The sequence below is a fragment of the Elephas maximus genome, chromosome X (genome assembly GCF_024166365.1).
Source record: "Elephas maximus indicus isolate mEleMax1 chromosome X, mEleMax1 primary haplotype, whole genome shotgun sequence".
In the NCBI taxonomy this organism is placed as follows: domain Eukaryota; kingdom Metazoa; phylum Chordata; class Mammalia; order Proboscidea; family Elephantidae; genus Elephas; species Elephas maximus.
The window spans coordinates 157,388,114-157,411,066 of NC_064846.1; the positions used below are offsets into that span (position 1 = coordinate 157,388,114).

The 22,953-nt window shown below is 42.9% G+C and overlaps 1 protein-coding gene across 1 annotated transcript in view; it reads right to left on the reverse strand.

Annotated features, from left to right (window-relative positions):
- Positions 1–2,376, reverse strand: part of PHEX (phosphate regulating endopeptidase X-linked) — a 243,611-nt gene extending 241,235 nt beyond the window's left edge. The window contains exon 1 of the mRNA XM_049871405.1: positions 2,229–2,376. Within this exon, the coding sequence (XP_049727362.1) occupies positions 2,229–2,289 (61 nt within the window). The 5' untranslated portion in view covers positions 2,290–2,376. The remainder of the gene's footprint in view (positions 1–2,228) is intronic.
- Positions 2,377–22,953: the final 20,577 nt, after the last annotated feature.

Genomic DNA, 22,953 nt, shown 5'->3' on the forward strand with positions numbered 1-22,953 from the left:
CTATAAATCTTTACAGAAGCAGACTGCCACATCTTTCTCCCATGAAGCGGCTGGTAGGTTCACACTGCTGACTTCTGGGTTGGCAGCTGAGCACATAACCACTGCACCACCGGGGCTCCAATGATATAAATAGCTATCATTAATTCACAACACAATGGCTACCTGTTTTCTGTTTTGCTGGAGATTATAGGGCAGTGAGAGTAAGGGGAGGAGGATTCTGCTATATCTAGAAACCAGTAGGGCAATTTTCTCCTTGCAAAATTTGTGCCTATGACCTTGGGGAGTCAGTCACGGTAGAGCTCAGCGGAACATGGTCACAAGTTCTTGGTCCTACCTGACTAGTCATGGCCAGGCCTTATGTCGCTAGCAGGGATTCTCCCGAGAGATGTTGGTCTTACTCCATAACACATCCAGGCAGGCCTTTGGGCCTCAGCATGGGATTCTTCCAAGAGTTTTTGGACTTGAGTCCACACTACATCTTAATAGTACCCCATAGTACTGAGACCTCCACGAGGTCAGGAACCATGTCTTTCACATCCAACGCTGTTGCTCCAGCATCTATGGTTCCTGGCCCATAACAGTGAAGGGAGAAATAAGAATAATGAAAATCATCCAAGTCAGCCCTGACCCAAAAAAAGGAAAACCAAAACAAAACCAGTTGCCATGGGGTCAACTCCAACTCATGGCAACCCCATGTGTGTCAGGGTGAAACTGTGCTCTGTAGGGTTTTCTTTCTTTCTTTTTTTTTAATAATTTATTTTATTGTTACCATTGTTGTTGAGAATACACACAGCAAAACATACACCAATTCAACAGTTTCTACATGTACGATTCAGTGACATTGATGACATTCTTTGAGTTGTACCACCATTCTCACCCTCGTTTTCCAAGTTGTTCCTCCCACATTAACATATACTCACTGCCCTCTAAGTTTCCTATCTGATCCTTTGAGTTGCTGCTGTCAATTTGATCCCATACAAATAGATTCCATAGGGTTTTCCATGGCTAATTTTTTGGAAGTGGATCTCCAGTTCTTTCTTCCGAGGCATCAATGGGTAGTATCAAACCTCCAACCTAATCGCCCACAGCTGAGCGAGTTAACCATTTGTACCACCCAGAGATTCCCTAGCCCTGACCACAATAATGTCTGGGGGTTTAAAAAAAAAATGCTGTCGAGTTGATTTCGACTCATAGTAACCCTATAGGACAGAGTAGAACTGCCCCATAGGGTTTTCTAGGCTGTAATCTTTACGGAAACAGACTGCCATATCTTTCTCCCACAGAGCTGCTGGTGGGTTTGCACTGACAACCTTTCAGTTAGCTGTCGCGCCTTAGCCACTGTTTCACCCAGGGCCCCTTGTCTAAAGGTTAGCCCCCTATTTCCTTCTAAATGCTCAAATGATGATACCTGACATTTTGGTATAGCACTTTCACATCTCATTTTAACCTAGTGGTCAACCTATGTACTTGATAGCAAAGGCGATTTTATCTGTTTTACAAATGTGAACACTGAGACCCAAGGAATGGCCTCATGGGCACAGGCAAACCAATAGGGGTGGTCACTGCCAGACCCTGCACGTCTGCAGCCTGACAAAGCTCCCTGCACACGGGGGAGACACAGCCACACAGGCACCACACCTGGATCCACTTCTTCCCTCGTTCCTTCCCCCCAAAATCTGGACTGACATGCAATGGTGGCCGCGGGCTGCCAGCTGGGCTAGCCTTCACCCACCTTGATCTGGTGACTCCCCCAAAGGGGAGGGCAATTGGAGCCTACAAGGAAGTACAGAGCCCTGGTGGTGCAGTGGTTAAGAGCTATGGCTGCTCACCAGAAGATCGACAGTTCGAATTCACCAGCCACTCCTTGGAAACCCTATGGGGCAGTTCTACTCTGTCCTATAGGGTCGCTATGAGTTGGAATCGACACGATGGCAGCGGGTTAAAGGAAGTACACCTATTCCTCACTTAAGAACATTAATTTGTTCCTGAAAACCTAACTGCTAAGTGAAAAGCTATTAAACAACAACAATAAAAAAAATAAATAAAATAATGTCCATTAATTGTAATAGTAAAATCATGCCTTCCATCCCCAACTGAGGTATGTAAACACAGAGAGAAAAATGTTTTAATTGGGTGATGGAAACACGCCTACAAAAGTAATAAACAAATTTTAAGACATTGAAAATATAATTTGTTCATATAAAGTAATGAAGGTTTATTTTACTCACCAAAGGAAGACTTGAGAGTGAGTGGAGATTGGTGGAGGAGGGGTGTGAGAGAATCATCCATTAGAAAGTGCAGTCTTCATTCTGTGCCATTGTCTGCATTAATTTTTCAACCTTTTGGGAGAGATGATTATCTTGCACCGAAACTGCACTTAAAAATAAAATTATAGCACAGGACAAAAAAACCTCTAGGACAAAATAAAGAACTTTGAAGCACAGGGAATTAATGAGGTCTCACAAAAGACTATAGCAGGGGTCTACAAACCAGGGCCACATGGCCCAAATCCTGCCCAGCATTTATTTTTGTAAATAAAGTTTTATTAGAAAAAAAATCATGCCCATTCTTTTAGATATTGTCTATGTTTTCATGCTGCAACAGCAGAATTAAACAGTTTTGTAACAGAGACCTTATGGTCTCAAATATTTATGCTAGGCTCTTTACAGAAAAAGTTTACCGACTACTAGGCTAAAAAGTGGTAGAGGAAGCTCCCCCTTCATCCGCTTCCATGGCACAGACACAAAACAAAATGTTCACCGAAACTCAGCACGCAACTTGGAATTGTTTCATTCCACATTCTTGGAACAGAAACTGCTGTGTCAGTGTTATGGATTGAATTCCCCCCGTTGCCGTTGCCGTCAAGTCGATTCCAACTCATAGCGACCCTATAGAACAGAGTAGAGCCGCCCCATAGAATTTCCAAGGAGTGCCTGGTGGATTCGAACTCCCAACCTTTTGGTTAGCAGCTGTAGCACTTAACCACTATGCCACCAGGGTTTCCTGGATTGAATTATGTCCCACCAAAAATATATGCTGTAAATCCTAACCTCTATGCCTGTGGTGGAAACCCTGGTGGCGTAGTGGTTAAGTGCTATAGCTGCTAACCAAAGGGTCTGCAGTTCGAATCCACCAGGTGCTCCTTGGAAACTCTATGGAGCAGTTCTACTCTGTCCTATAGGGTCGCTATGAGTCGGAATCAACTAGACGGCACTGGGTTTTTATGCCTGTGGTTATAATCCCATTCGTGAATGGGCTGTCTTTGTTATGTTAATGAGGCAGGATTAGTGTACTGTGTATCTTGAGTCAATCTCTTTTGAGATATAAAAGAAATTAAACAAGCCAGTAGAGTAGAAATAGGGGAAGACACATGACAAGTCACATGAAGATACCCCAGGAGCAGAAGCTCAGAAGAGACAAAGACCTTCCTCCAGAGCCAACAGAGAGAGAAAGTCTTCCCTCTAAAACTGGCACCCTGAATTTGGACCTCTAGCCTACTAACCAAACCAAACCCACTGCCATCGAGTCGATTCCAACTCATAGTGACCCTAGAGGACAGAGTAGAACTGCCCCATAGAGTGTCCAAGGAGCCCCTGGCGGATTCCAACTGCTGACCTCTTGGTTAGCAGCCGTAGCACTTAACCACTACGCCACCAGGGTTTAAACTGCTAAGAAATGAAATGACGTATTGCATTGGGTAAATCTGCTGCAGAAGACCTCTTTAAAGTGTTAAAAAGCAAAGACGTCACTTTGAGGACTAAGGTTCACCTCACCTTATATGCATGGGAAAGCTGGATGATGAATAAGGAAGACTCAAGAAGAATTGATGCATTTGAATTGTGGTACTGGCGAAGAATATTGAATATACCACGGGCTGCCAGAAGAACGAACAAATCTGTCTTGGAAGAGGTACAACCAGAATGCTCCTTAGAAGGGAGGATGGCGAGACTTCGCCTCACGTGCTTTAGACATGTTATCGGGGGGACCAGTCCCTGAAGAAGGGCATCATACTCGGTGCAGTAGAGGGTCAGCAAAAAAGAGGAAGACCCTCAATGAGATGGATTGACACAGTGGATGCTACAATGGGCTCCAGCATAACAGTGATTGTGAGGATGGCGTGGGACTGGACAGTATTTCGTTCTGTTCTACATAGGGTCTCTATGAGTTGGAACCGACTTGACGGCACCTCGTAACAACAAGCCATGAGAAAATAAATTTCTGTTTGTTAATGCCACCCATTTGTGGTATTTCTGTTAGAGCAGCACTAGATAACTAAGACAGTTGGGAAACTGGTAAATGTGTCTTTGCCTAAAACTGTAATATTAAAATTTACTGCATATTGTTTAGTGTGTTTGGGGGTAAAAAGTCATTATTCTGACAAATGGGGGCAGAGTCCAAAAAAAAATTATAACTTCTGAAGAGATGTGAAAATTAGTCAACTGAAAAGTTACTATGTAAATAAAATAAGTCTGTGTTAACAGGCTGGTCTGCACCCATTCAATTCTCTCAGTTAAGAACCTCCAGGATTGTTCTGTGCCTTAAGTGGAGTCAATCAATGAATCAACAGAAGTTTCTTCAGAATTTTTCAGGTGCCTAGTCCTGTGCAAGGCCCTGTGAAGGAAGCCAAGCCAGAGATTCCAGACTTATGCGACCTGGCCATAAGGGCAATAAGTGTCCAGAGAAACAGAAACCCCTGAGTGGTAGATTTGTAGGGAAGACTTCCAAAAGGAAGACCTGGAAGAATGGGCAGCTTGAGGAAAAATGAAAACTTCCAAATGGGCCAAACCCCAAAGATGGGACTTGCCTGGGTATTTCCATCCCTCACCCTGTAGGACTCACAGGTAAGATTATTTATCTAGCAACTACAGCCCAAGCTGCTCACTGGGCAGGATGACAGCTAAAGCTGAGTCTTTATGCTAGACACGAGTGCATCTGGTCATTATTTGGTTGTACTGGGTCCCCTATTTCAGGCAATAAAATCCCATGTGAGCCACAATTTCAGTGAAAAAGAAGGAAATGATTCAAATCCTGAAAAATGTACTCATCCATCCACTGGAAGGAGGAGAGAAGGAAGAAGAAAATGCTGAAAACTTGGATCTGGTGGCTGTGGGGGAGCAGAGTCTTCAGATTAGGAGGCTTCAAGTCCCAGCCCTTCTACTAATGAGACACATTACTTTACATTATATCTGATATTCTTAAACATCTTTCTTAGGTAGGTGTTCTTATCTCCTTTCCCAGAAGAGGAAACTGAAGTTTGGAGATACTAAGTGATTTGCCCAAGGTCACACAGCATTTATGTATCTTTTAAGGCCTGAATGATTTCAAATTTCAACCTCTTGTCTCTCCACCGTGTTACTTGATAAGTTTGCTAATCTCCCTCAGGTAATTAGTGAATGGTAGGTATAACATGTCAAAATGACACTTGAGCCTAGGAAAAGTGATAAACTATGCTTCCTTTAATTCTCTTGTTTAAAAGACTAATTATTGGATTTTATTTCCTTAACAGGGACAGCAACCATCATTTAGTAAGGGGAAAAAAAAGATTTTCAGTTGGGGAACAGAAAGAGCAACACACACACAAAAAAATCCCTTGATTTGTTGCTGCTGGTAATTGAACATTGTTATTGTTGTTGTTGGGTGCCAGTGAGTTGATATTCAACTGATAGTGACCCCATGTGACAGAGCAGAACTGCCCCATAGGGTTTTCTAGGCTGTGATCTTTATGGAAGCAGCTCTCCAAGTCTTTCACCAGCCCTTCAGTTAGTGGCTGAGCACTTAACTGTTGTGCCACCAGGGCTCCTTAATTGAACATTAGGAAGGACATGGGAATTTGAAAGGCTACCTATCCAAGTATTTATTATACCTATTCATTTCTGAACCTTAAGGAGGATTTTATTCCTTGATTTCCTCACTGTCTTGGCCACACGGTTATTATTTCTTCATGCTCACTCCCACTATGTGTCTTACCATCAATCCTTCAGCAATCCTACAATATAGGATTTTACAGGTAAGAGCACTGAAGCTCGAAGAAGGTAAGTAATATTCCCAAAGTCAAGATCACATGATGGGTAAATGACAGAGCCTGGTTGGAGTCAAATCTGTCTGGTTCCAAAACCCATAATACCTTTTCCAAAACATTCGATGGCATAACACTTTTTAAAACATAATAACTATTCATCCAACTTAATGCTTACTTGCTTCATCTTCAGACTGCTCAGACCCACCCTGACCTCTTGGTCAGACTATAACCCTATTCAGGTTTATATGCCTTTGGTTAACCACAACCAATTGTTCAAGGGATGGCTTAAAAAAAAAATTGTTCAAGGGATGGCTTACTCAGGTGTTTATGAAGGGAAGAAGCTTAGAGTAGTGGTTCTCAAATTTTAGTGGGCACCAGAATCTCCAGGAGGGCTGATTAAAACACAGATCGCTGGGTCCCAGCCTTAGCATTTCTGATTCAGTAGGCCTGGGATGGGTTGAAAATGTGCATTTCTAACAAGCTCCCAGGTGATGCTGATGCTGCTGGTCTGGGGACAGCACTTTGAGAACCGCTGGCTTAAACAAACCATTGAATCTCTCTACAATGTAGTAAGGGGACTGACCAACAAAACTAAACACTGAATTTATGTAGTGAAATCAGGGATGACATTCCTAATATTTAATGGGGTTGCCATGGCTGGAATCAACTTGATGGCAACTAATACCACCACCACCAACATGACATAGGCACTGACCAGTGCCCATGGGGCTGGAGCAGGGTTTCCAAGGCCCCTACTGTGCTAGGCATTAACTCTTACCTGATGGATCTGGAGGGTACCAGGAAAGGGGCTGGGGTGGGTGAGGCTTCAGGGGGGAAACTCGGTGGGCCCGCAGCAGCAGCTGTCCACAGCTAGTGTGGAGGTGTTTCAATATTTAACAACAGCTTCAGCCACACTGGTATGAACCAACTAAATTGCAGTCCCGACTCATATTTCAAATGGACTTTTGATGGTGCTTAAAATCCTTCAGTGGCTGCTGTCAGCTTTTAGGAAAAAACAAAATGTTTCTGTATTTGTTTCCTAGAGCTGCCAAAATAAAACACCAACTGGGTGGCTTATCAGAACAGAAATGTACTGTCTCATGGTTCTGGAGGCTAGAAGTCCAAATCGATGGGTTCTCCCAAGTTTCTAGGAGAAGATCCTTTCTTATCTCTCCCAGCTTCTGGTAGCCCCAGGCCTTCCTTGGCTTGTAGGTGCATCTTCACACGCCTCTCTTTCCTCTGTTTGTCTATGTTCTCCTTTTTTATAAGCGCACCACTCAGATGGGGGAGCCCTGGTGGCACAGTGGTTAAGAGCTCGGCAGCTAACCAAAAGGTTGGCAGTTTGAATCCATCAACCGATCCTTAGAAACCCCATGGGGCAGTTCCACTCTGTTCTGTAGGGTCACTATGAGTCAGAGTTAACTCAATGGCAACGGATAAAAAAAAATTCAGATGAGACTAGAACCCACCGTACGCCAGTATGACCTCATGTTAACTTAATTGATAACATCTTCAAAGACCCTATTTCCTAACAAGGTCATGTTCACAGTTACAGGTGTTAGGACTGCAGCATACCTTTTAGGGGGACATGATTCAATCCATAACGGCTTCACATGGAGGTTGTGTGTGATTGAAATCATCCCTCTGGCTCATCTTTGGACGCCCTCAACTTACACCCTACACACTAGTCATCTGACAAACCTCTTAAAGTTCCCAAATGCACCAAACTTTACCCAGCTTTTGCGCCCTTAGAAAATATTTCTTTTTTTGCCCGGAAAACCATTTCCTCAGGAAACCCAGATTCATCTTTCAAGACTCAGCTCAGATTTTACCCCCTCAGGAAAGTCCTCCAAGACCCCTCTTCTTACCAAGGTCATAGGGCAACCTGCCATATCACTTAGATCCTATTATGAGTCTGTTTTTAGAAATTAGACTACATGTAAGTAGAGGGTGGGCATTTGCCATGTCTCATCAATTCTAAGAGGCATTTTTTTTTTCAAGTTTCAGCATCTCTCACAACTGGATGCACAGCCGGTAGTGTGGCATAAGCTATTTGTCAGTATTTTTCTTTCTTAATGGTGCATAGTATTATGGTACATCTTACAATCAGTTGTGTCTTAGATTCAATGAAATAAACTTCTCTTTCAACTCTATATCCACGCGTCCTTGTGCAGTACCCAGCATGCAAGATATGCTTTGGCTCTCAGCCCCTCTCTTACCTTTTGTTGTGTCCAATGTATTGCTGGTAGTAAACTACATTTTCCAGGTTTCCTTGCCACCTGCGTTCCTGTTAGATTTTGTCAGTGGGAAGCATTAGCAAGAGATTAGAAGGCAGGAGTAAAGTAGAAGCCTGGTTGGTTTCTGGTCGTGGTTGTTTTCTGCTTCTGGTTCTATCAGTGGCACCAGCAGGCAACTGTGGGCTCCCACAATAGCAGCTGCAGATGTGTCAAAGCAGCAGTAGCCTATGGCAGCAGGTGACTGCCGACTCCAGTAGCAGCAGCGGAACTAGGGCTCCTGGGTAGCTCCAGCAGCCTCAATACTGACAGTGCTTATGGACTCTAGATAACATTCCTTTCCCTCTTTTGCTACTCCAGCCTCAAGGGCAGTAGCAGCTTCCTGAAGTTACTGAACTCTGGGTTATTATTGTCAGATGTCGTCGAGTCAGCTCTAACTCATAGCGACCCTGTGAAGAACAGAACGAAACACTGCCCGGTCCTGCACCATCCTCACAATCGTTGTTATGCTTGAGCGCATTGTTATGGCCCCTGTGTCAATCCATCTCATTAAGGGTCTTCCTCTTTTTCACTGACCCTCTACTTTACCAAGCTTGATGCCCTTCTCCAGGGATTGATCCCTCCTGAAAACATGTCCAAAGTAAGTGAGAGAAAGTCTTACCATAAAAAAAAAAAAAAAAAATTTGCTTCTTCTGCTCTTACAATACCTTTTGGAACCAACTACCTGTATTAAATACCCTCTATTTCAAGTACCTAGAGAGGTTTCTGTTTTCCTGACTGAACACTGACAGCTACAGTTCCTTTCTCTTCCCTTTTTCTGTAACTCTTAGCTGTGCCATTCATGTTGATACTTGCTTCCAGGCTGCCAGGCAGTATAGCACAGTGTTTAAGTACATGGTATCTTGAATCCAGCTCCCCAGGTTTGATTCCTAGCACTGCTACTTACTGCCATATGACCTTGAGCGAACTGCTTAATCTCTCAGGGTCTCAATTTTCTCATCTGACAAATGAAGATAATAATAGTTCCTATCTTACAGCAGTTATAAGGATTAAGTGCTTAAAATGGTGCCTGAATAAATGTCAGGTGTTATTATCACTATCACTGTGCTCCTTAATATTTCAGATAAGTGTTGTTACCCATTGTGATGGTTAATTTTGTGTCTCAACTTGGCTAGGCTATGGTTCTAAGTTGTTTGGCCAAATACTAGTCTAGCTGCTATTACGGAGTAGTTACATGTGCCCCTCTCTTCTTGTTTGGTATAGACCCCAGTATGCTTCCAACATGGGGCCGCTATGAGTCGAAATGGACTCAACGGCACCTAACAACAACAATGCCTCCAACCCTAGTTGGTTGTGTTCATATTGTAGTAAGGACAGCCAGGTGTGAGTATACACCTGTCTGCTCCCTCCTGTCTTTGAGCACTAACAGTGGTGACTAATAGTGGGTACCTAAGAGGGCAAGATGAATACAGATGAAACCCCAATGAGATTATAGAAGTCTGCCTTGAACAAAGGCTAGGTTCAGAATATAATTTTGTAGCTGGAATAAAGAGAAGGTAATAGAGGGGAGCAATAACAAACCTTTTTTTCTTAAGTTACCCAGCATAGTCAAGGACAAAAACCAAAGCCGTTGCCATCAAGTCAATTTCAACACATAGCAACCCTATAGGACAGAGAACTGCCTCATAGGGTTTCCAAGGAGCAGTTGGTGGATTCCAACTGCCAACCTTTTGGTTAGCAACCAAACTCTTAACTACTGTGCCACCAGGGCTACAGTCAAGGACAAGAGGGAAAAAATTTCTGTCAAGAAAGTGGCCCCGGAGTCCCGTTCACGCATCCTCTGGCAGGTTGCTATAACTTACCATTAGATTCCTTAATGCCATGTGCTTCCTGAGTGCTTTAGGCCTGGATTTTATCAAATAAAGATAGATTCTTGTTCTAGAACCTTCCACCAATGGAATATTCAGTGGGAAAGAACCAAAAAAAGATGGATGCCCATAAAATATGGCACCTTCTGCAAATGGGGAAAGGGAACTAAGATAACACGGTTTTCAGATTTAGACTGATTCTTTTCTGTTTTATAACGCATTTGAAAGTTTTCAACTCTACAAAGAGCTTGTTAGACACAATATTTGTCAGTATTCTTCCTAACATAGCTTAATGAGTGCTTGTTGTTCATATTTTTAAAAAATAATGATATAATCCTTCAGGCCCATCCTATATTTGTGGAGTCTGAGACTATAGTACCAATGGAGGTCTGCATCCCATTTAAAGCTGTAAATCAGATAGAAATTGTGAAATAAATAAATTCTACCCTCCCACCTTGCAAATATACCTCATGACTGCCTTCTGCTCACTGGCCCCCTCAACAGTAGCACCTTGGGCAATGAACCTAGAAAGAGATCCCCACAGGCCCTGGAAGTGGACTCAGAGCAGTTTGGGCAGGCAATTTCAAGTCTTGGGGATACAAACTGTGTTCTTCTGAAGAAGACACAGGCACATTGCTTTGGCTCAGCACACCCCTACCCCATGGTGAGGGGCCCAGCCAGAGGAAAGCCAGAGTCAAGCCCCCTTAGGCCAGGACTCAGGGCAGGGCCTTCTGTTATCTTGGGCCAAGGGCAGAACTGCAGCCCCTTCCCACAGAAACCAATTGTTGTTAACTCCAACTCATGGCAACCCCATGTGTGTCAGAGTAGAACTATGCTCCACTCGGTTTTCAATGACTGATTTTTCATAAGTAGAATGCCAGACCTTTATTCTGAGGTGCCTCTGGATGGACTCAAACTGCCAACCTTTCAAATAGTACCTGAGCACCCAGGGACTCCCCTTACTATGTAGCTTACGATTTAAATCTTTTCCCAGCCATCCTACCCACACAGATTTAAACTACAAGAATTTAGATACAGATACAGATCTCATGTGTTGGGGATGAGCTACACAGTGCAACTAAGGGCCTTGACGGCTGAAGCCAAAAGGAAAAGACCTCAGTTATTAGTTCTTAGCTAAAGTAATGTATGCAAGTTCCTCTGTTTAGGGAGTCAGTGTTTTTCAATGTGTCGAATTCTAGGACCATTTTATTGTGTTATTGTTATACATCAGGTGATATATGAATTTAAAAAAATGTAATACATTATACAAACAGAAAAGATCATTTGTCTTCCTAAGGAAGTGATAAATACATTACACAAGACTGCCTTGCCGATATTATTAGCCATGAATTCCGTTTGGAGCTTACTGCCTGTCTCAAAGGCTTAGCATTATTTAACTGTAATAACTCCCAATCATAAGCACTCAGACAATCGATTTTGTTTAATCACCGATGTTCCCATGATGGTGAAAAGGCTGGATTATTTTTGTTTGAAGCTAGCTCACCAAGTCCCATGGTATGGTATAATTAAGAACAACTGTTTACTTTTTCTTAAATTCAACACCCCTCACCCCCACCTCAAAAGCTAGACATTAAAGTACTAAATATAATGATCTTGGTAAACCAAATTGCTATGTTCCTGGCAGCCCTTCCCTGCTGTTTCCCTTAAACATTTCTATCTGAAATGATGATGAATAAAAAAAGACAGACAGAAACCTGGAAAATATACAGCCATCCCTAAACTGTATCTTCCACCTAACCATCAGAATTTCCGCTCAAGTGCTTAAAAACACTCTCCTTCCTCTGTCCCTTTTTGGCCATTTTATATTGTTACTCGCATTGTTTCAAATATTCACCGGGGATACCATACAGGATCATGAAACACCAGCCCGCTATGTTATGACTCTGAGTTAGTCTCCCCAAGTACACTGGGGGAGGTTCTTGAGGGCCTTCAAGGCATCTCAGTACACTAAGTACCCACACCAGGACCTGACACATAGGAAGTACCCATCATGTTATTGAAAAAACAAATAATCACCTTGCTGCCCTCATGAACTCTGTACTCCTGAGAGTCTGGCATAAAGAATATCAGATATCAAAGCCCATGGATGTGAATTACCACAATGCACACCATTATAAATTTTGGAATCTGAGAATTAGAAAGGTCAGATATAAGATACTAGATGATTTCATATAAATCCCACTTGGTAGGGAATGACACATAGAGAACTCCGTTATGGATTGAATTGTGTCCCCAAAAAATATGTGTTGTAAATTCTAAACCTCTATACCTGTGGATGAAATCCCATTTGGGAGTCAGACTTTCTTTGTTATGTTAGAGACCATATCAGTGTAGGATGTGTCTTAAACCAATCACCTTTGTGATACACAAAAAGCACATTAGACACAGAGAAAAGGAAGCACAAAAGAAGGGGAAGATATACACCAAGCAAGATCGCCAAGGAACTGAGGAACAGAAGCTGAAAAGAAACAAGGATCTTCCCCCAGAGCGGACAGAGAAAGCCCTCTCCTAGAGCCTGCGCCCTGAATTCAGACTTCTAGCCTCCTAAACTACAAGAAAATTAATTTCTGTTCATTAAAGCCACCTACCTGTGGTATTTCTGTTATAGCAGCTCTAGGTGGCTAAGACAAACTCCCAGAACTTAATGGCAAAGACAAGATTGACAAGACACACCCTCGTGAAATCTTTTTAAGATGCACTTTGTTTTAATGACATTTTATAATCATCAGGACACTAGCTTTGGCTATGCTTTGAGAAATTATACAACATTGCACTTAATTCAAGGTTATTTTTTAGCAGTGTAACTGAAAAGAAGCAAAACTCGAAAGGTACTGGAAGAGTAGTTAAAAAAAAAAAGTCTACAATGAGGCCATTCCAAAAGGAATTACAAGTTTCAAGGCTAGGGGCAAGCAGTGGGAGGTAGCAGATAGGAAAAGGACACAGTTGTAGGTCACTTCTGATATATTTTGTCAAGCACCTTTCTCATTTCTGATGGGTTTTGCTTATTAGTCCCTCACATACAGTGACTTAAGTGGCTGGTGGTATTAGTTTGCCTTTGAGTCAATTCCAACTCATGGCGTCCCCATGTGTGCAGAATAGAGCTGCTCCATAGGGTTTTCTTGGCTATAATCTTTACAGAAGCAGATGGCCAGGCTTGCCTTCCAAGGTGCCTCTGGGTGGGATGTTTTAACAAAGCTCTATGACACTTCACAAAACTCCACAGTAACATGAATATCTCCGACTTCCCCACTGCTTTCAGTGACACTGTAGCCTTCTGATGCTTCCATGGGGATGCTGACATCAGTCTTCCAAATTCCGAAGACCTCTAGATTTAGGTCTGGTTGGATGCTTTTGTTCCATGAAAGACAAAGCTGCTCATCTTCTTTAGTTGTTCATTTCTTTCTCCATGGGTCAGTGCCAAGTTGAAACACCAATTAATCACTATTCTTATTGTTATGTTAAGTCACTGCTAAGTTCCTTATACGGGTCTCCCACAGCCAAACTACCAGACTTGTTATCTTTTTGATGATTTACATTTCATGTGATCTCTTTAATCATTTATATTTTCATTCTCTTTTTATTGGGTACTAACTGTGTGCTTGCTTAAACGCTGGGTATGCAAAGCTCAAAAGGGCATGGTCAGAGGGGGCCAGAAGCTCCCCAAATGGACACGAGGAGAGAGAGTGGAGGGAAGAACTGTGCTATCTCATTAGAGGGTGAGCAATTAGGAGTGTATATGTAAATTTTTGTATGAGAGACTGACCTGATTTGTAAACTTTCACTTAAAGCACAATAAAAATTAATTTAGAAAAAAAGGGCATGGCCCCTACTTTGCAAGAGTTTATAGAGCTCTTCAACATAAATATTTAACTCTAGCCAGTTTGAACACACAAATGGAAGATTTCGATCCTCACTTAATTGACTCCTTCTGGTTCACATCAAGAACGTCTAAGCTTTTTACTGTTCTCCCCCCCCCATTTAATTATCATTTAATATAGCAAGGGGAAAAAACAGTTGAGCATTTGGGGGGATTATAGCAGTGAGTTTTACAAGCAAAACAAAACCAGTTCTGTACAACTGTTCCTGGGGAAATGTAGATACTAAGGAGGGTATGTCTATTAGGGTCCTTTAAGATTCCATCACTTGATTTATTTTAAAGGCAGCATTGGCTCAGCATAGTAGGTAGTTGGCCACACTGGTATAAACTCTGATTTTGTGTAACTAATTTTTGAAACCTGACATTTTCTGGTAAATCCTAAAAGCTAACATTTGAGCACTTACTCTGTGCCAGGCACCAATCTAAGCATGCATTATTTCATTTAATCCTCACAATAATCCAGAGGGAGGTACTGTCATTACGATTATCTCTATTTTACAGATGCACAAACAGAAGCCAAGGTCCCAGGGTCAGAAAGTGGCAGAGCCAGGATTTGAAACCAGCGATCTGAGTCCAGAGCCTATGCTGAAAACCACTTTTACGTTCTGCATCTCATAAATAAATAGTATTTGCAGGAGTTGGCATTGCTTGTCATGGCAGCTAGTTATCCTTATATCCACATTTCCATTTCCAAGGGAGCCTGTAATATCACTGAGTAGGTGTGAAGCACTACTGACTTTCTCAACTGGTCTTGATCCTGCTACTAAGGCCAAGGAGTGAAGAAATAATGTTACCTTGCAGCTCTTAACTTCCATGTCCAAGGATTGAATCTAATTTAGTCCTGTGTTTCAGACTCCCTAATTACCATCAAATGGTACCCTTCCTAAATTTCCAGAACAATGTTCCTTCCAGGAAGCCACAAGCTTTGGCTATTTTATTTATGAGGTATCTGTTAGGGCTTTTGCTTCCTTCCTTCAAAGATTTGACCATCTCTTTGCTAACAAGAGGTCATCTGTTGAATGCTTCACTTACGCTGCAACACATGGATATAAGAGTCAGTCTTCACTGCCTTTGTCAGAGTCAAGCTAGACAATTTATGCTGTCATCTCTGAGTAAAAAAACTTTCCTTTTTGAGTCGAAATCGACTCCACAGCAATGGGTTTTTAAACATTAATTCTGAATGATCAGCAGGAAGCACACCATGGATTCTACATTAAATTCTGAAGTAAAATGTGGAAGACCGAATTATCGTTCCCAATTCTTCACTCCCCTGTCGGAGTATTTAACATTCATATTCTTGCTGTGGCGTCAACTTGCTTTGGCCAATGATACATGGACAGACGTGACACAGAGTCTTGAAATGAGCTTGCATTGTTGCGCTTTCACTCCTGCCTTTCACCATGACAGGAACATGTCTCAGGTAGCCACTGGTCCAAGGAGGATGAGAGGCATGTGCAGCAAACACACGGCTTGAAGCAAAGGCCAGCAGAGCCCAGCCTAGATCAGCCCAACCCCAGCCAACCGAAAAAACAGATGGGTGAGACAGAAACAAACACTTGTTGCTATCAACTGTTGAAACTTCAGGTTTGTTTGTTGTGCAGTATTATTGCAGTAATAGCTAACTGATATACAAACCCTCCTCCATCTGCTGTCTAATTACGTTGAGGACCATCCTTGGTCCCTTTCTGGTGGTGAGAAAATAAGACTGGAACAGTCTGATGGCTTTTTGGTTAAGGGAGATATCCGAGTTTACGTTTTTTATAATAGCTGTAGCTGAGCTAAATAGTATTGTATCTTCTACTAAATGGTACACTGCAGTAAACCACCTCCATCCCTACCCATCCCTTAACCAAAACCCATGTGCTTTCTTTATAACATTCACCTTAATATGTCTACACTTCCTCCTTTACACTTCTATTTCCAGCAGCCCTCATAGTGCCCTGTTGCTTTGGGCTGGTGTTTTATGCTTATTTTTCTTTGCTGCTTTACAGGCTGCCCACATGTTCCTTCCCATACACATTGCTCTGAATATATCCCAAACGTTGTCTTCTGTGACCCCCTACCCAGAGGCTGTGGTAGAAGTGGTCTGTAAGTGCTGCTGCAATCTGTTCTAGTACATGCCAGAACTGAATCACATAACCCCTATTCATTCCCCTTACTGTTCTTTGTATTCTGAATAAATCTGCAAAAGACCCAAGCATGGATGGATTAAAATTTGTTATGGTTTTACTCGCCACAGAAATAAACAAATTTATCAAAACCCATGAAATCAAAGCTCAATCCAGGCTTCAGTAAATTGCATGTTTGTTGAATAAAAGGCATAATCCCTCATTGTTGTGTTTAGAACCTTCTAGCTCTCAAGCAATATCTGCAAACTAAATGGAGGTCTCCAAATACTTTCAAAATCGTAGTCAAGGAGGACTTGAAAATTTCAGCACTGCTCATTGCCTCAAAGTCTCTACTAATTGGCCTCCACCCACCACCACTGTTTTGTAATTTTTCAAATAATGGGGGTATAAATGCCTTTTGGGAAGTACTGGGAATAGAAAATCAAGCTTGAATTAATGGTTTACTAAATTGCCTTTTTAACAGTATCCATGAGAACGTTTCCAACCCTTGGAAATCAAACAGGAACTCATTTTAGCAATTACTATGGCAACATCCGTTGCTTTCAAGGTTGCTTGTAATAATAAGTTGATATTTAAAACATTTCAATCCAGCAGTGGTTCGTGCAACAGCTTTTGGCATTTTCCTGCAGTGCAACCCATGCAATTCTCCACTTACAGCACTCTAACTCAGTGCGACCCAAAGTGTGGTCTGCAGACCAGCCGCATCAACATCACCTGATTAGATGGCTAGACTTGCAGATCCTTGGGTCCACCCAAAACCTACTGAATCAGGCATTACTTTAACAAGATCCCCAGGTGTGGTGCGATGGATTGTTTTTATATGGTCTTGTAATCAAATGATTGGGTGGGACGATGGAAAGAAGGTGCTTGTGACCCACCAAGGGGATCGGACAGCTTGCTAATAATGCAAATAAGGTTCATGGCATCCTTATGGGGGTGGGACCATGCAAATAAAATGCATGGAACCATAATGAAGGGATTGATCAGTTTCGCCATCCCACTAGGCTTAAAATAAACCATTCTAGAGGCAGAAAGGGGGGAACCTCACTACCACCAAGAAAGAGGAGACTAGAGTGGAGCACATCCTTTGGACCTGGAGCTCCTGTGCTGAGAACCTCCTAGACCCAGGAGACAGAGACCTGTAACACCAGACACAGTGCAAGACGGCGAGAATCGGTGGAAAGTGCAGCATAGAACCAGCAGCAGCAGAACCAGGAGACTGGCAAGAGACAGCGCATTGGGCTTCCCAGCCTACAGAGCGAGAAAGCTGAGCTCCTTCAAGGAGCCTTGCTGGCAGAGTGGGGTATCCCCGGGCACTTACTGGCAGAGATAAAGAGCTTTGTGACGCTTGTCCAAGCAGGACAGAGGACTGCCTGTGTGCACAGCTGAGAAAGAGCTGTCCTGATCGAAGAACTGTATCCTGAGTCATTCCTGATCCTGAATTGTAACCTGTTATTTCCCTAATAAACTCCATAATTGTGAGTATGGTCTGTGAGTTTTGTGCAGCCACTGCAACAAATCATTGAACCCAGTAGAGAAGTAAAGAGTGCCATGGGAGGGAAGGCTGGTGTCAGAATCGGTAGGTAAAAAGGTTGGAGAGAAGACGTATGTCTGACCTCTGCCTCATAGGAATCAGCCTTGGGCTGCTGACCTTGATTCTCCTTCCTCCTCGTGAAGTTAGAAGAGTTCAGACACCCCCACCATCATGCCATTTTTTACACCAGGTAATTCTTCCCCACACTCAAGTTCAAGGAGCATTGCCCTAGTTTTCCTATTCCTATTTCCGGACAGCAGGACAACTATAGGTAAGCCTTTTAAAGTCCTCAGCCAGTCTTCTGATTTGAATAGCTTTTCTTTGAGTATCTTTTTTTTTTTAAATTATTGTAATAAAATACATATAACATAAAGTTTGCTGTTTTAACCATTTTTAAGTGTACAATTCAGTGACATTAATTACATTCACAGTGTTATGCAACCATCACCGCTGTTTATTTCCAAAAGTTTTTACCACCCCAAACAGAAACTCCGTACCCATTAAGCCATAACTTCCAATTCCGCCTGCCAACAACCCCGCCTTCCACCAACCCCTGGTAAACACTAATCTACTTTGGTCTGTAGGCATTTGCCTCTTCTAGATATTCCATATAAGTTGGATCATACAAGATTCGTCCTTTTGAATGGCTTTTTCATTTTATCCTACTTTCAAATCTTAAATATTATAACATAGGGCCCTTTACCTGAAACAAAAGTTCGGCAGTTCGATTCCACCCAGAAGCGCTCAGAAGAAAGGCTTGCAGATCTACTTCGGAAAAACCAGCCATTGAAAACCCTATGGAGCACGGTACTACTCTGACACACATGGGGTTGCCGTGAGTCGGAATCGATTTCACAGCAACTGGTGTGTATGGTATAAAGAGACGTGGCAACTAAGTGTGAGAGCTGACCCTCCACTGGAAATCTTCAGACCCCCTGTTACTCTCCAGTCCCCTCTCCTGCCACATACGCTGGGGGCAAAACACCAAACAGAAACAAACAAAAAAATCTTCATGCCCTGCGGCATCTTAGCAGCAGCTCAGGAAAAACATCGATCAGCAAAGAAGCAGTGGAGTCTTGGAAGCACGATCTTTACCCACGTTGTCTTTTGTCTTTAAACCAGTAGGACCCACAAGAACCAGAGTGCAGATGTAGGGTCAACAGCTGAACCATCCTTTTATGCTTGCTGGCATCTCCCTTTCTCATTTTTACTACCGTAGGCCCTGTGGGTAGAGCCCTGCTCCGTTGGCCTTCATGAGCTCCTAGGGAAGCCCCTCTCGGGTAAGTGTCTCCATTGTGAGACACTGTCAGACCGCCTCAAAGACATCATTTGGCCACTAGAACTTCTGCTGCCTGACAAGCATCCCCTCTGCCTCCTATGATAGATCTTAAAAGCAGTAGCATGCTTTTTGTGGTGCTACACAAGTCCCTTGAGCCTTTTTCCTATTATGGTTTTGATCCTGTGTCCAAATATCTTGCTATCATGTCCCTCAGGCAGACAGGAGACCAACTGTGTCAAGAGAATCCCTCTCCATTTAAAACAAAAAAACTTTTAACATTTTATTTGGAAATAATCTCAAACTAACAGAAATGTTACAATAAGAACTTCAGCCAATTTAACACTGATACAATACTTGTATAGTGAAACCTGCGAAAGCTGGAACTTTGCGTAACGTGGGAACCTGTCGGAGAAGGAAAACTAAAACATTTTCCGCTAATAGAGACCAAAAGAAAAGTGGTATGGCTGCACCCTGTCAGAGGCTGAAAACTTGCAAGACCTAGAAAAATCAGGCAGTCCCGTTGAGTTCCCACTCAAGGGTTTCACTGTTTCCAAACTACTGTCCATATTCCAGTTTGTCAATTGACCAAACAACGTCCTTTATTACAACACTTTTTCCTCTAATACTGGATCCAGTGGAGGGTCAGCTCTCACCTTTCATTGCCATGCCTCTTTACACCATTCACACCAGTTGCCGTGGAGTTGATTTGGATTCATGGCAACCCCATGTATGTCAGAGTAGAACTGTGCTCCACAGGGTTTTCAATGGCTGATTTTTTTGGAGATCTCCAGGCCTTTCTTCCAAGGCTCTTCTGGGTGGAATCAAACTGCCAACCTTTCGGTTAGCAGCACAGTACATTAACCATTTGCACCACCCAGGGACTTCCATGTCTCCTTAAACCAGTTGCCATCGAGTGGATTCTGACTCATCACGACCCTATAGGACAGAGTAGAGCTGCCCCATAGGGTTTCCAAGTCTGTAAATGTTTAGGAAGCTGATGGACACATCACCCTCCCACGGAGCAGCTGATGGGCTCAAACCGCTGACCTTCTGGTTAACAGCTGAGTGTTTAACCACTGCACCACCAGGGCTCCCTCGTGTCTCCTTAGCCTCCTTTAATCTGGAACCTCTTCACAGCCTTTGTCTTTTATGACATTAATACCTTAAAAGAATACAGTGCCTCCAGCCCTTTTTTAAAAAAATAGAACATTTCTCATTTGGGGTTTGCCTAATGTTTCCTCAAGATTTGAGTCAGGTATTGCATTCTCAGCCAAATACCGCATAGGTGGTGATGGACTTGTCTCAGGGTATTACAACTGAAGGCACAGGATGTCCACCTCCCCCTGGTTTATGTTTTGATTATCGGTTCAAGGTGTCTTCCAATTTCTCCACTGTAGTTACCTTCTCTCTTACGACATGAATAATGCCCCACCCCCAAGAAAGTCCACATTTTAATCCCTGGAAACTGTGGATGTTATTTTATACAGCAAGAGACTATGCAGACAGGATCAAGTTAAAGATCCTGAGATGGAGAGATCATCTAGATTATCTACGTGAGCCCAATGTAATCACAAAGGTTTTTATAAGAGGGACCCACGCAGGAGGAGACAGACAGAAGGCAATGTGCTGATGGAAGCAGAGAGATCAGATGATGCTACGCTGCTGGCTTTGAAGATGGAGAAAGGGGCCAGGAGCCAAGGAATGCAGGAGGCCTCTAGAAGCTGGAAACAGACTCTCCCCTAGAGCCTCCAGAAGGAAGGCAGTCATACTGACACCTTGATTTTAGTCCAGTGAGGCCTGTGTTGGACTTCTTACATATGTTAACTGTACAGTAATAAATTCATGTTTTATGCCACTAAACTTGTAGTAATTTGTTGGAGGGCAACAAGACATGAATACACAGCTCCTAAGCCATCTGGGGGATACTTTAAAGCTATGTAATATCAGGCTTCTCATCAAAATCCCCCCTAGATTTACCATCAACGGATGATTCCTGCCTGATCCAGTCTTCATTAGGATAGCCACAAAATGCTCACTTTTCCAACTCCAGCACTTCCTCTGTCATGAATGGAGGGGAGCAGTCAGAACCACTGAGCGAGAACCTACGTACGCCACCACCATAAATCATTAACCAACCCCCTATCCCTGCCTTCTTTAAAAGGTAAAACTGTTGTAGAACAAGGTCAAGAAAAAAGTATTTCCTAACAGGTGAAACAGTAGACTGGTGGTTCAGTGGCAGAATTCTCGCCTTCCATGCTGGTGACCTGGGTTCAATTCCAGCCAATGCACCTCATGCCCAGCCACCATCCATTCTTCAGTGCAGGCTTGCATGCTGCTATGATGCTGGACAGGCTTCAGCGGAGCTTCCGGGCTAAGACAAACTAGGAAGAAAGACCCAGTGGTCTACTTCTGAAAATCAGCAAATGAAAACCCTATGGATCACAACAGTCTGATGGGCAACTAATCATGGGAATGGCACAGGATCAGGTGGCATTTAGTTTTGTTGTGCATAAGGTCACCATGAGTCAGAGGCCAACAACAATAGGTGAACCAGCAACAATCTTAAATAACTTCAGGTTCAAAGCCAATGTCTAGAGACCTGTCCCTTGACAGTCTTTACTATCCTGGGCTTCCCATCTCTGGGAAATGGCATGGGGCAACACTGCCCTGTCTGGATATTGGAAGTCTTCTGTTAAAACACACCCAACTTGTTTGTTGTTGCTGTTGTCAGGTGCTGTTGAGTTGGTTCCGACTCATAGTAACGCCATGTACAACAGAACAAAACACTACCCAGTCCTGTACCATCCTAACAATTATTGCTATGTTTGAGCCCATCATTGCAGCCACTGCATCAATCCATCTCACTGAGGGTCTTCCTTTTTGGCCAACCTTTTACCTTACCAAGCATCATGCCCTTCTCCAGGGACTGGTGCCTCCTGATAACATGTCCAAAGTACATGAGATGAAGTCTCACCATCCTTGCTTCTAAGGATTCTGGCTGTGCTTCTTCTGAGACAGGCTTGTTCGTACTTCCAGCAGTCCATGGCATATTCGATGTTCTTTGCCAACACCATAACTCAAAGGCATCAATTCTTCTTCAGTCTTCCTTATTCATTGTCCAGCTTTCGCATGCATATGAAAGGATTGAAAACACCATGGCTTGGGTCAGGTGCACCTTAGTCCTCAAGGTAACATCTTTGCTTTTTAACACTTTAGTCTTTTGCACATTTACCCAATGCAATATATCGTTTGGTTTTTTGACTGCTGCTTCCATGGGCATTGGCTGTGGATCCAAGTAAAATGAAATCCTTGACAACTTCACTCTTTTCTCCATTTATCATGATGTTGCTTACTGGTCCAGTTGTGAGGATTTCTGTTTCCTTTATGTTGATGTGTAATCCATATTGAAAGCTGCGGTCTTTGATCTTCATCAGTAAGTGCTTCAAGTCCTCTTACTTTCACAGCAAGCAAGGTTGTGTCATCTGCATGACACAGGTTGTTAATGAGTCTTCTTCCAATCCTGACGCCACATTCTTCATATAGTCTAGCTTCTCGGATTACTTGTTCAGCATAGAGATTGAATAAATATGTTTAGCCTGCTTCTTTCCAGGAGAGCCCCGACTCATTTATTCTGTTACGTTCCTGTGCAGAGCTGCACAGAAAGGGCCCTATTCCCTAATGCTTCATCATAAAGAAACAGCTCACTGAAATGATCACATCGTTGCTTGTTGCACAGGAAAGCTGTCTGCATTAATGAGCCAGGCAGGGCATCTGTGGGACCCCCAGACACAGGAGACAAGTACACCTGTCCAGTCACATTTATCATCCGACTTCCAAGGGAAATCACATCCAAGAATACTCAAGTAGCTCTCCAAAAGCACTGGGCTGTTTCCTGTCCATGTTCTATTTCTCGTTTTTTTTAAATAATGAATAAAGCATAAATCAGTGGAATGACTGCATCAGGTAATTGAGATTTTAAATGGTTCTGGCTG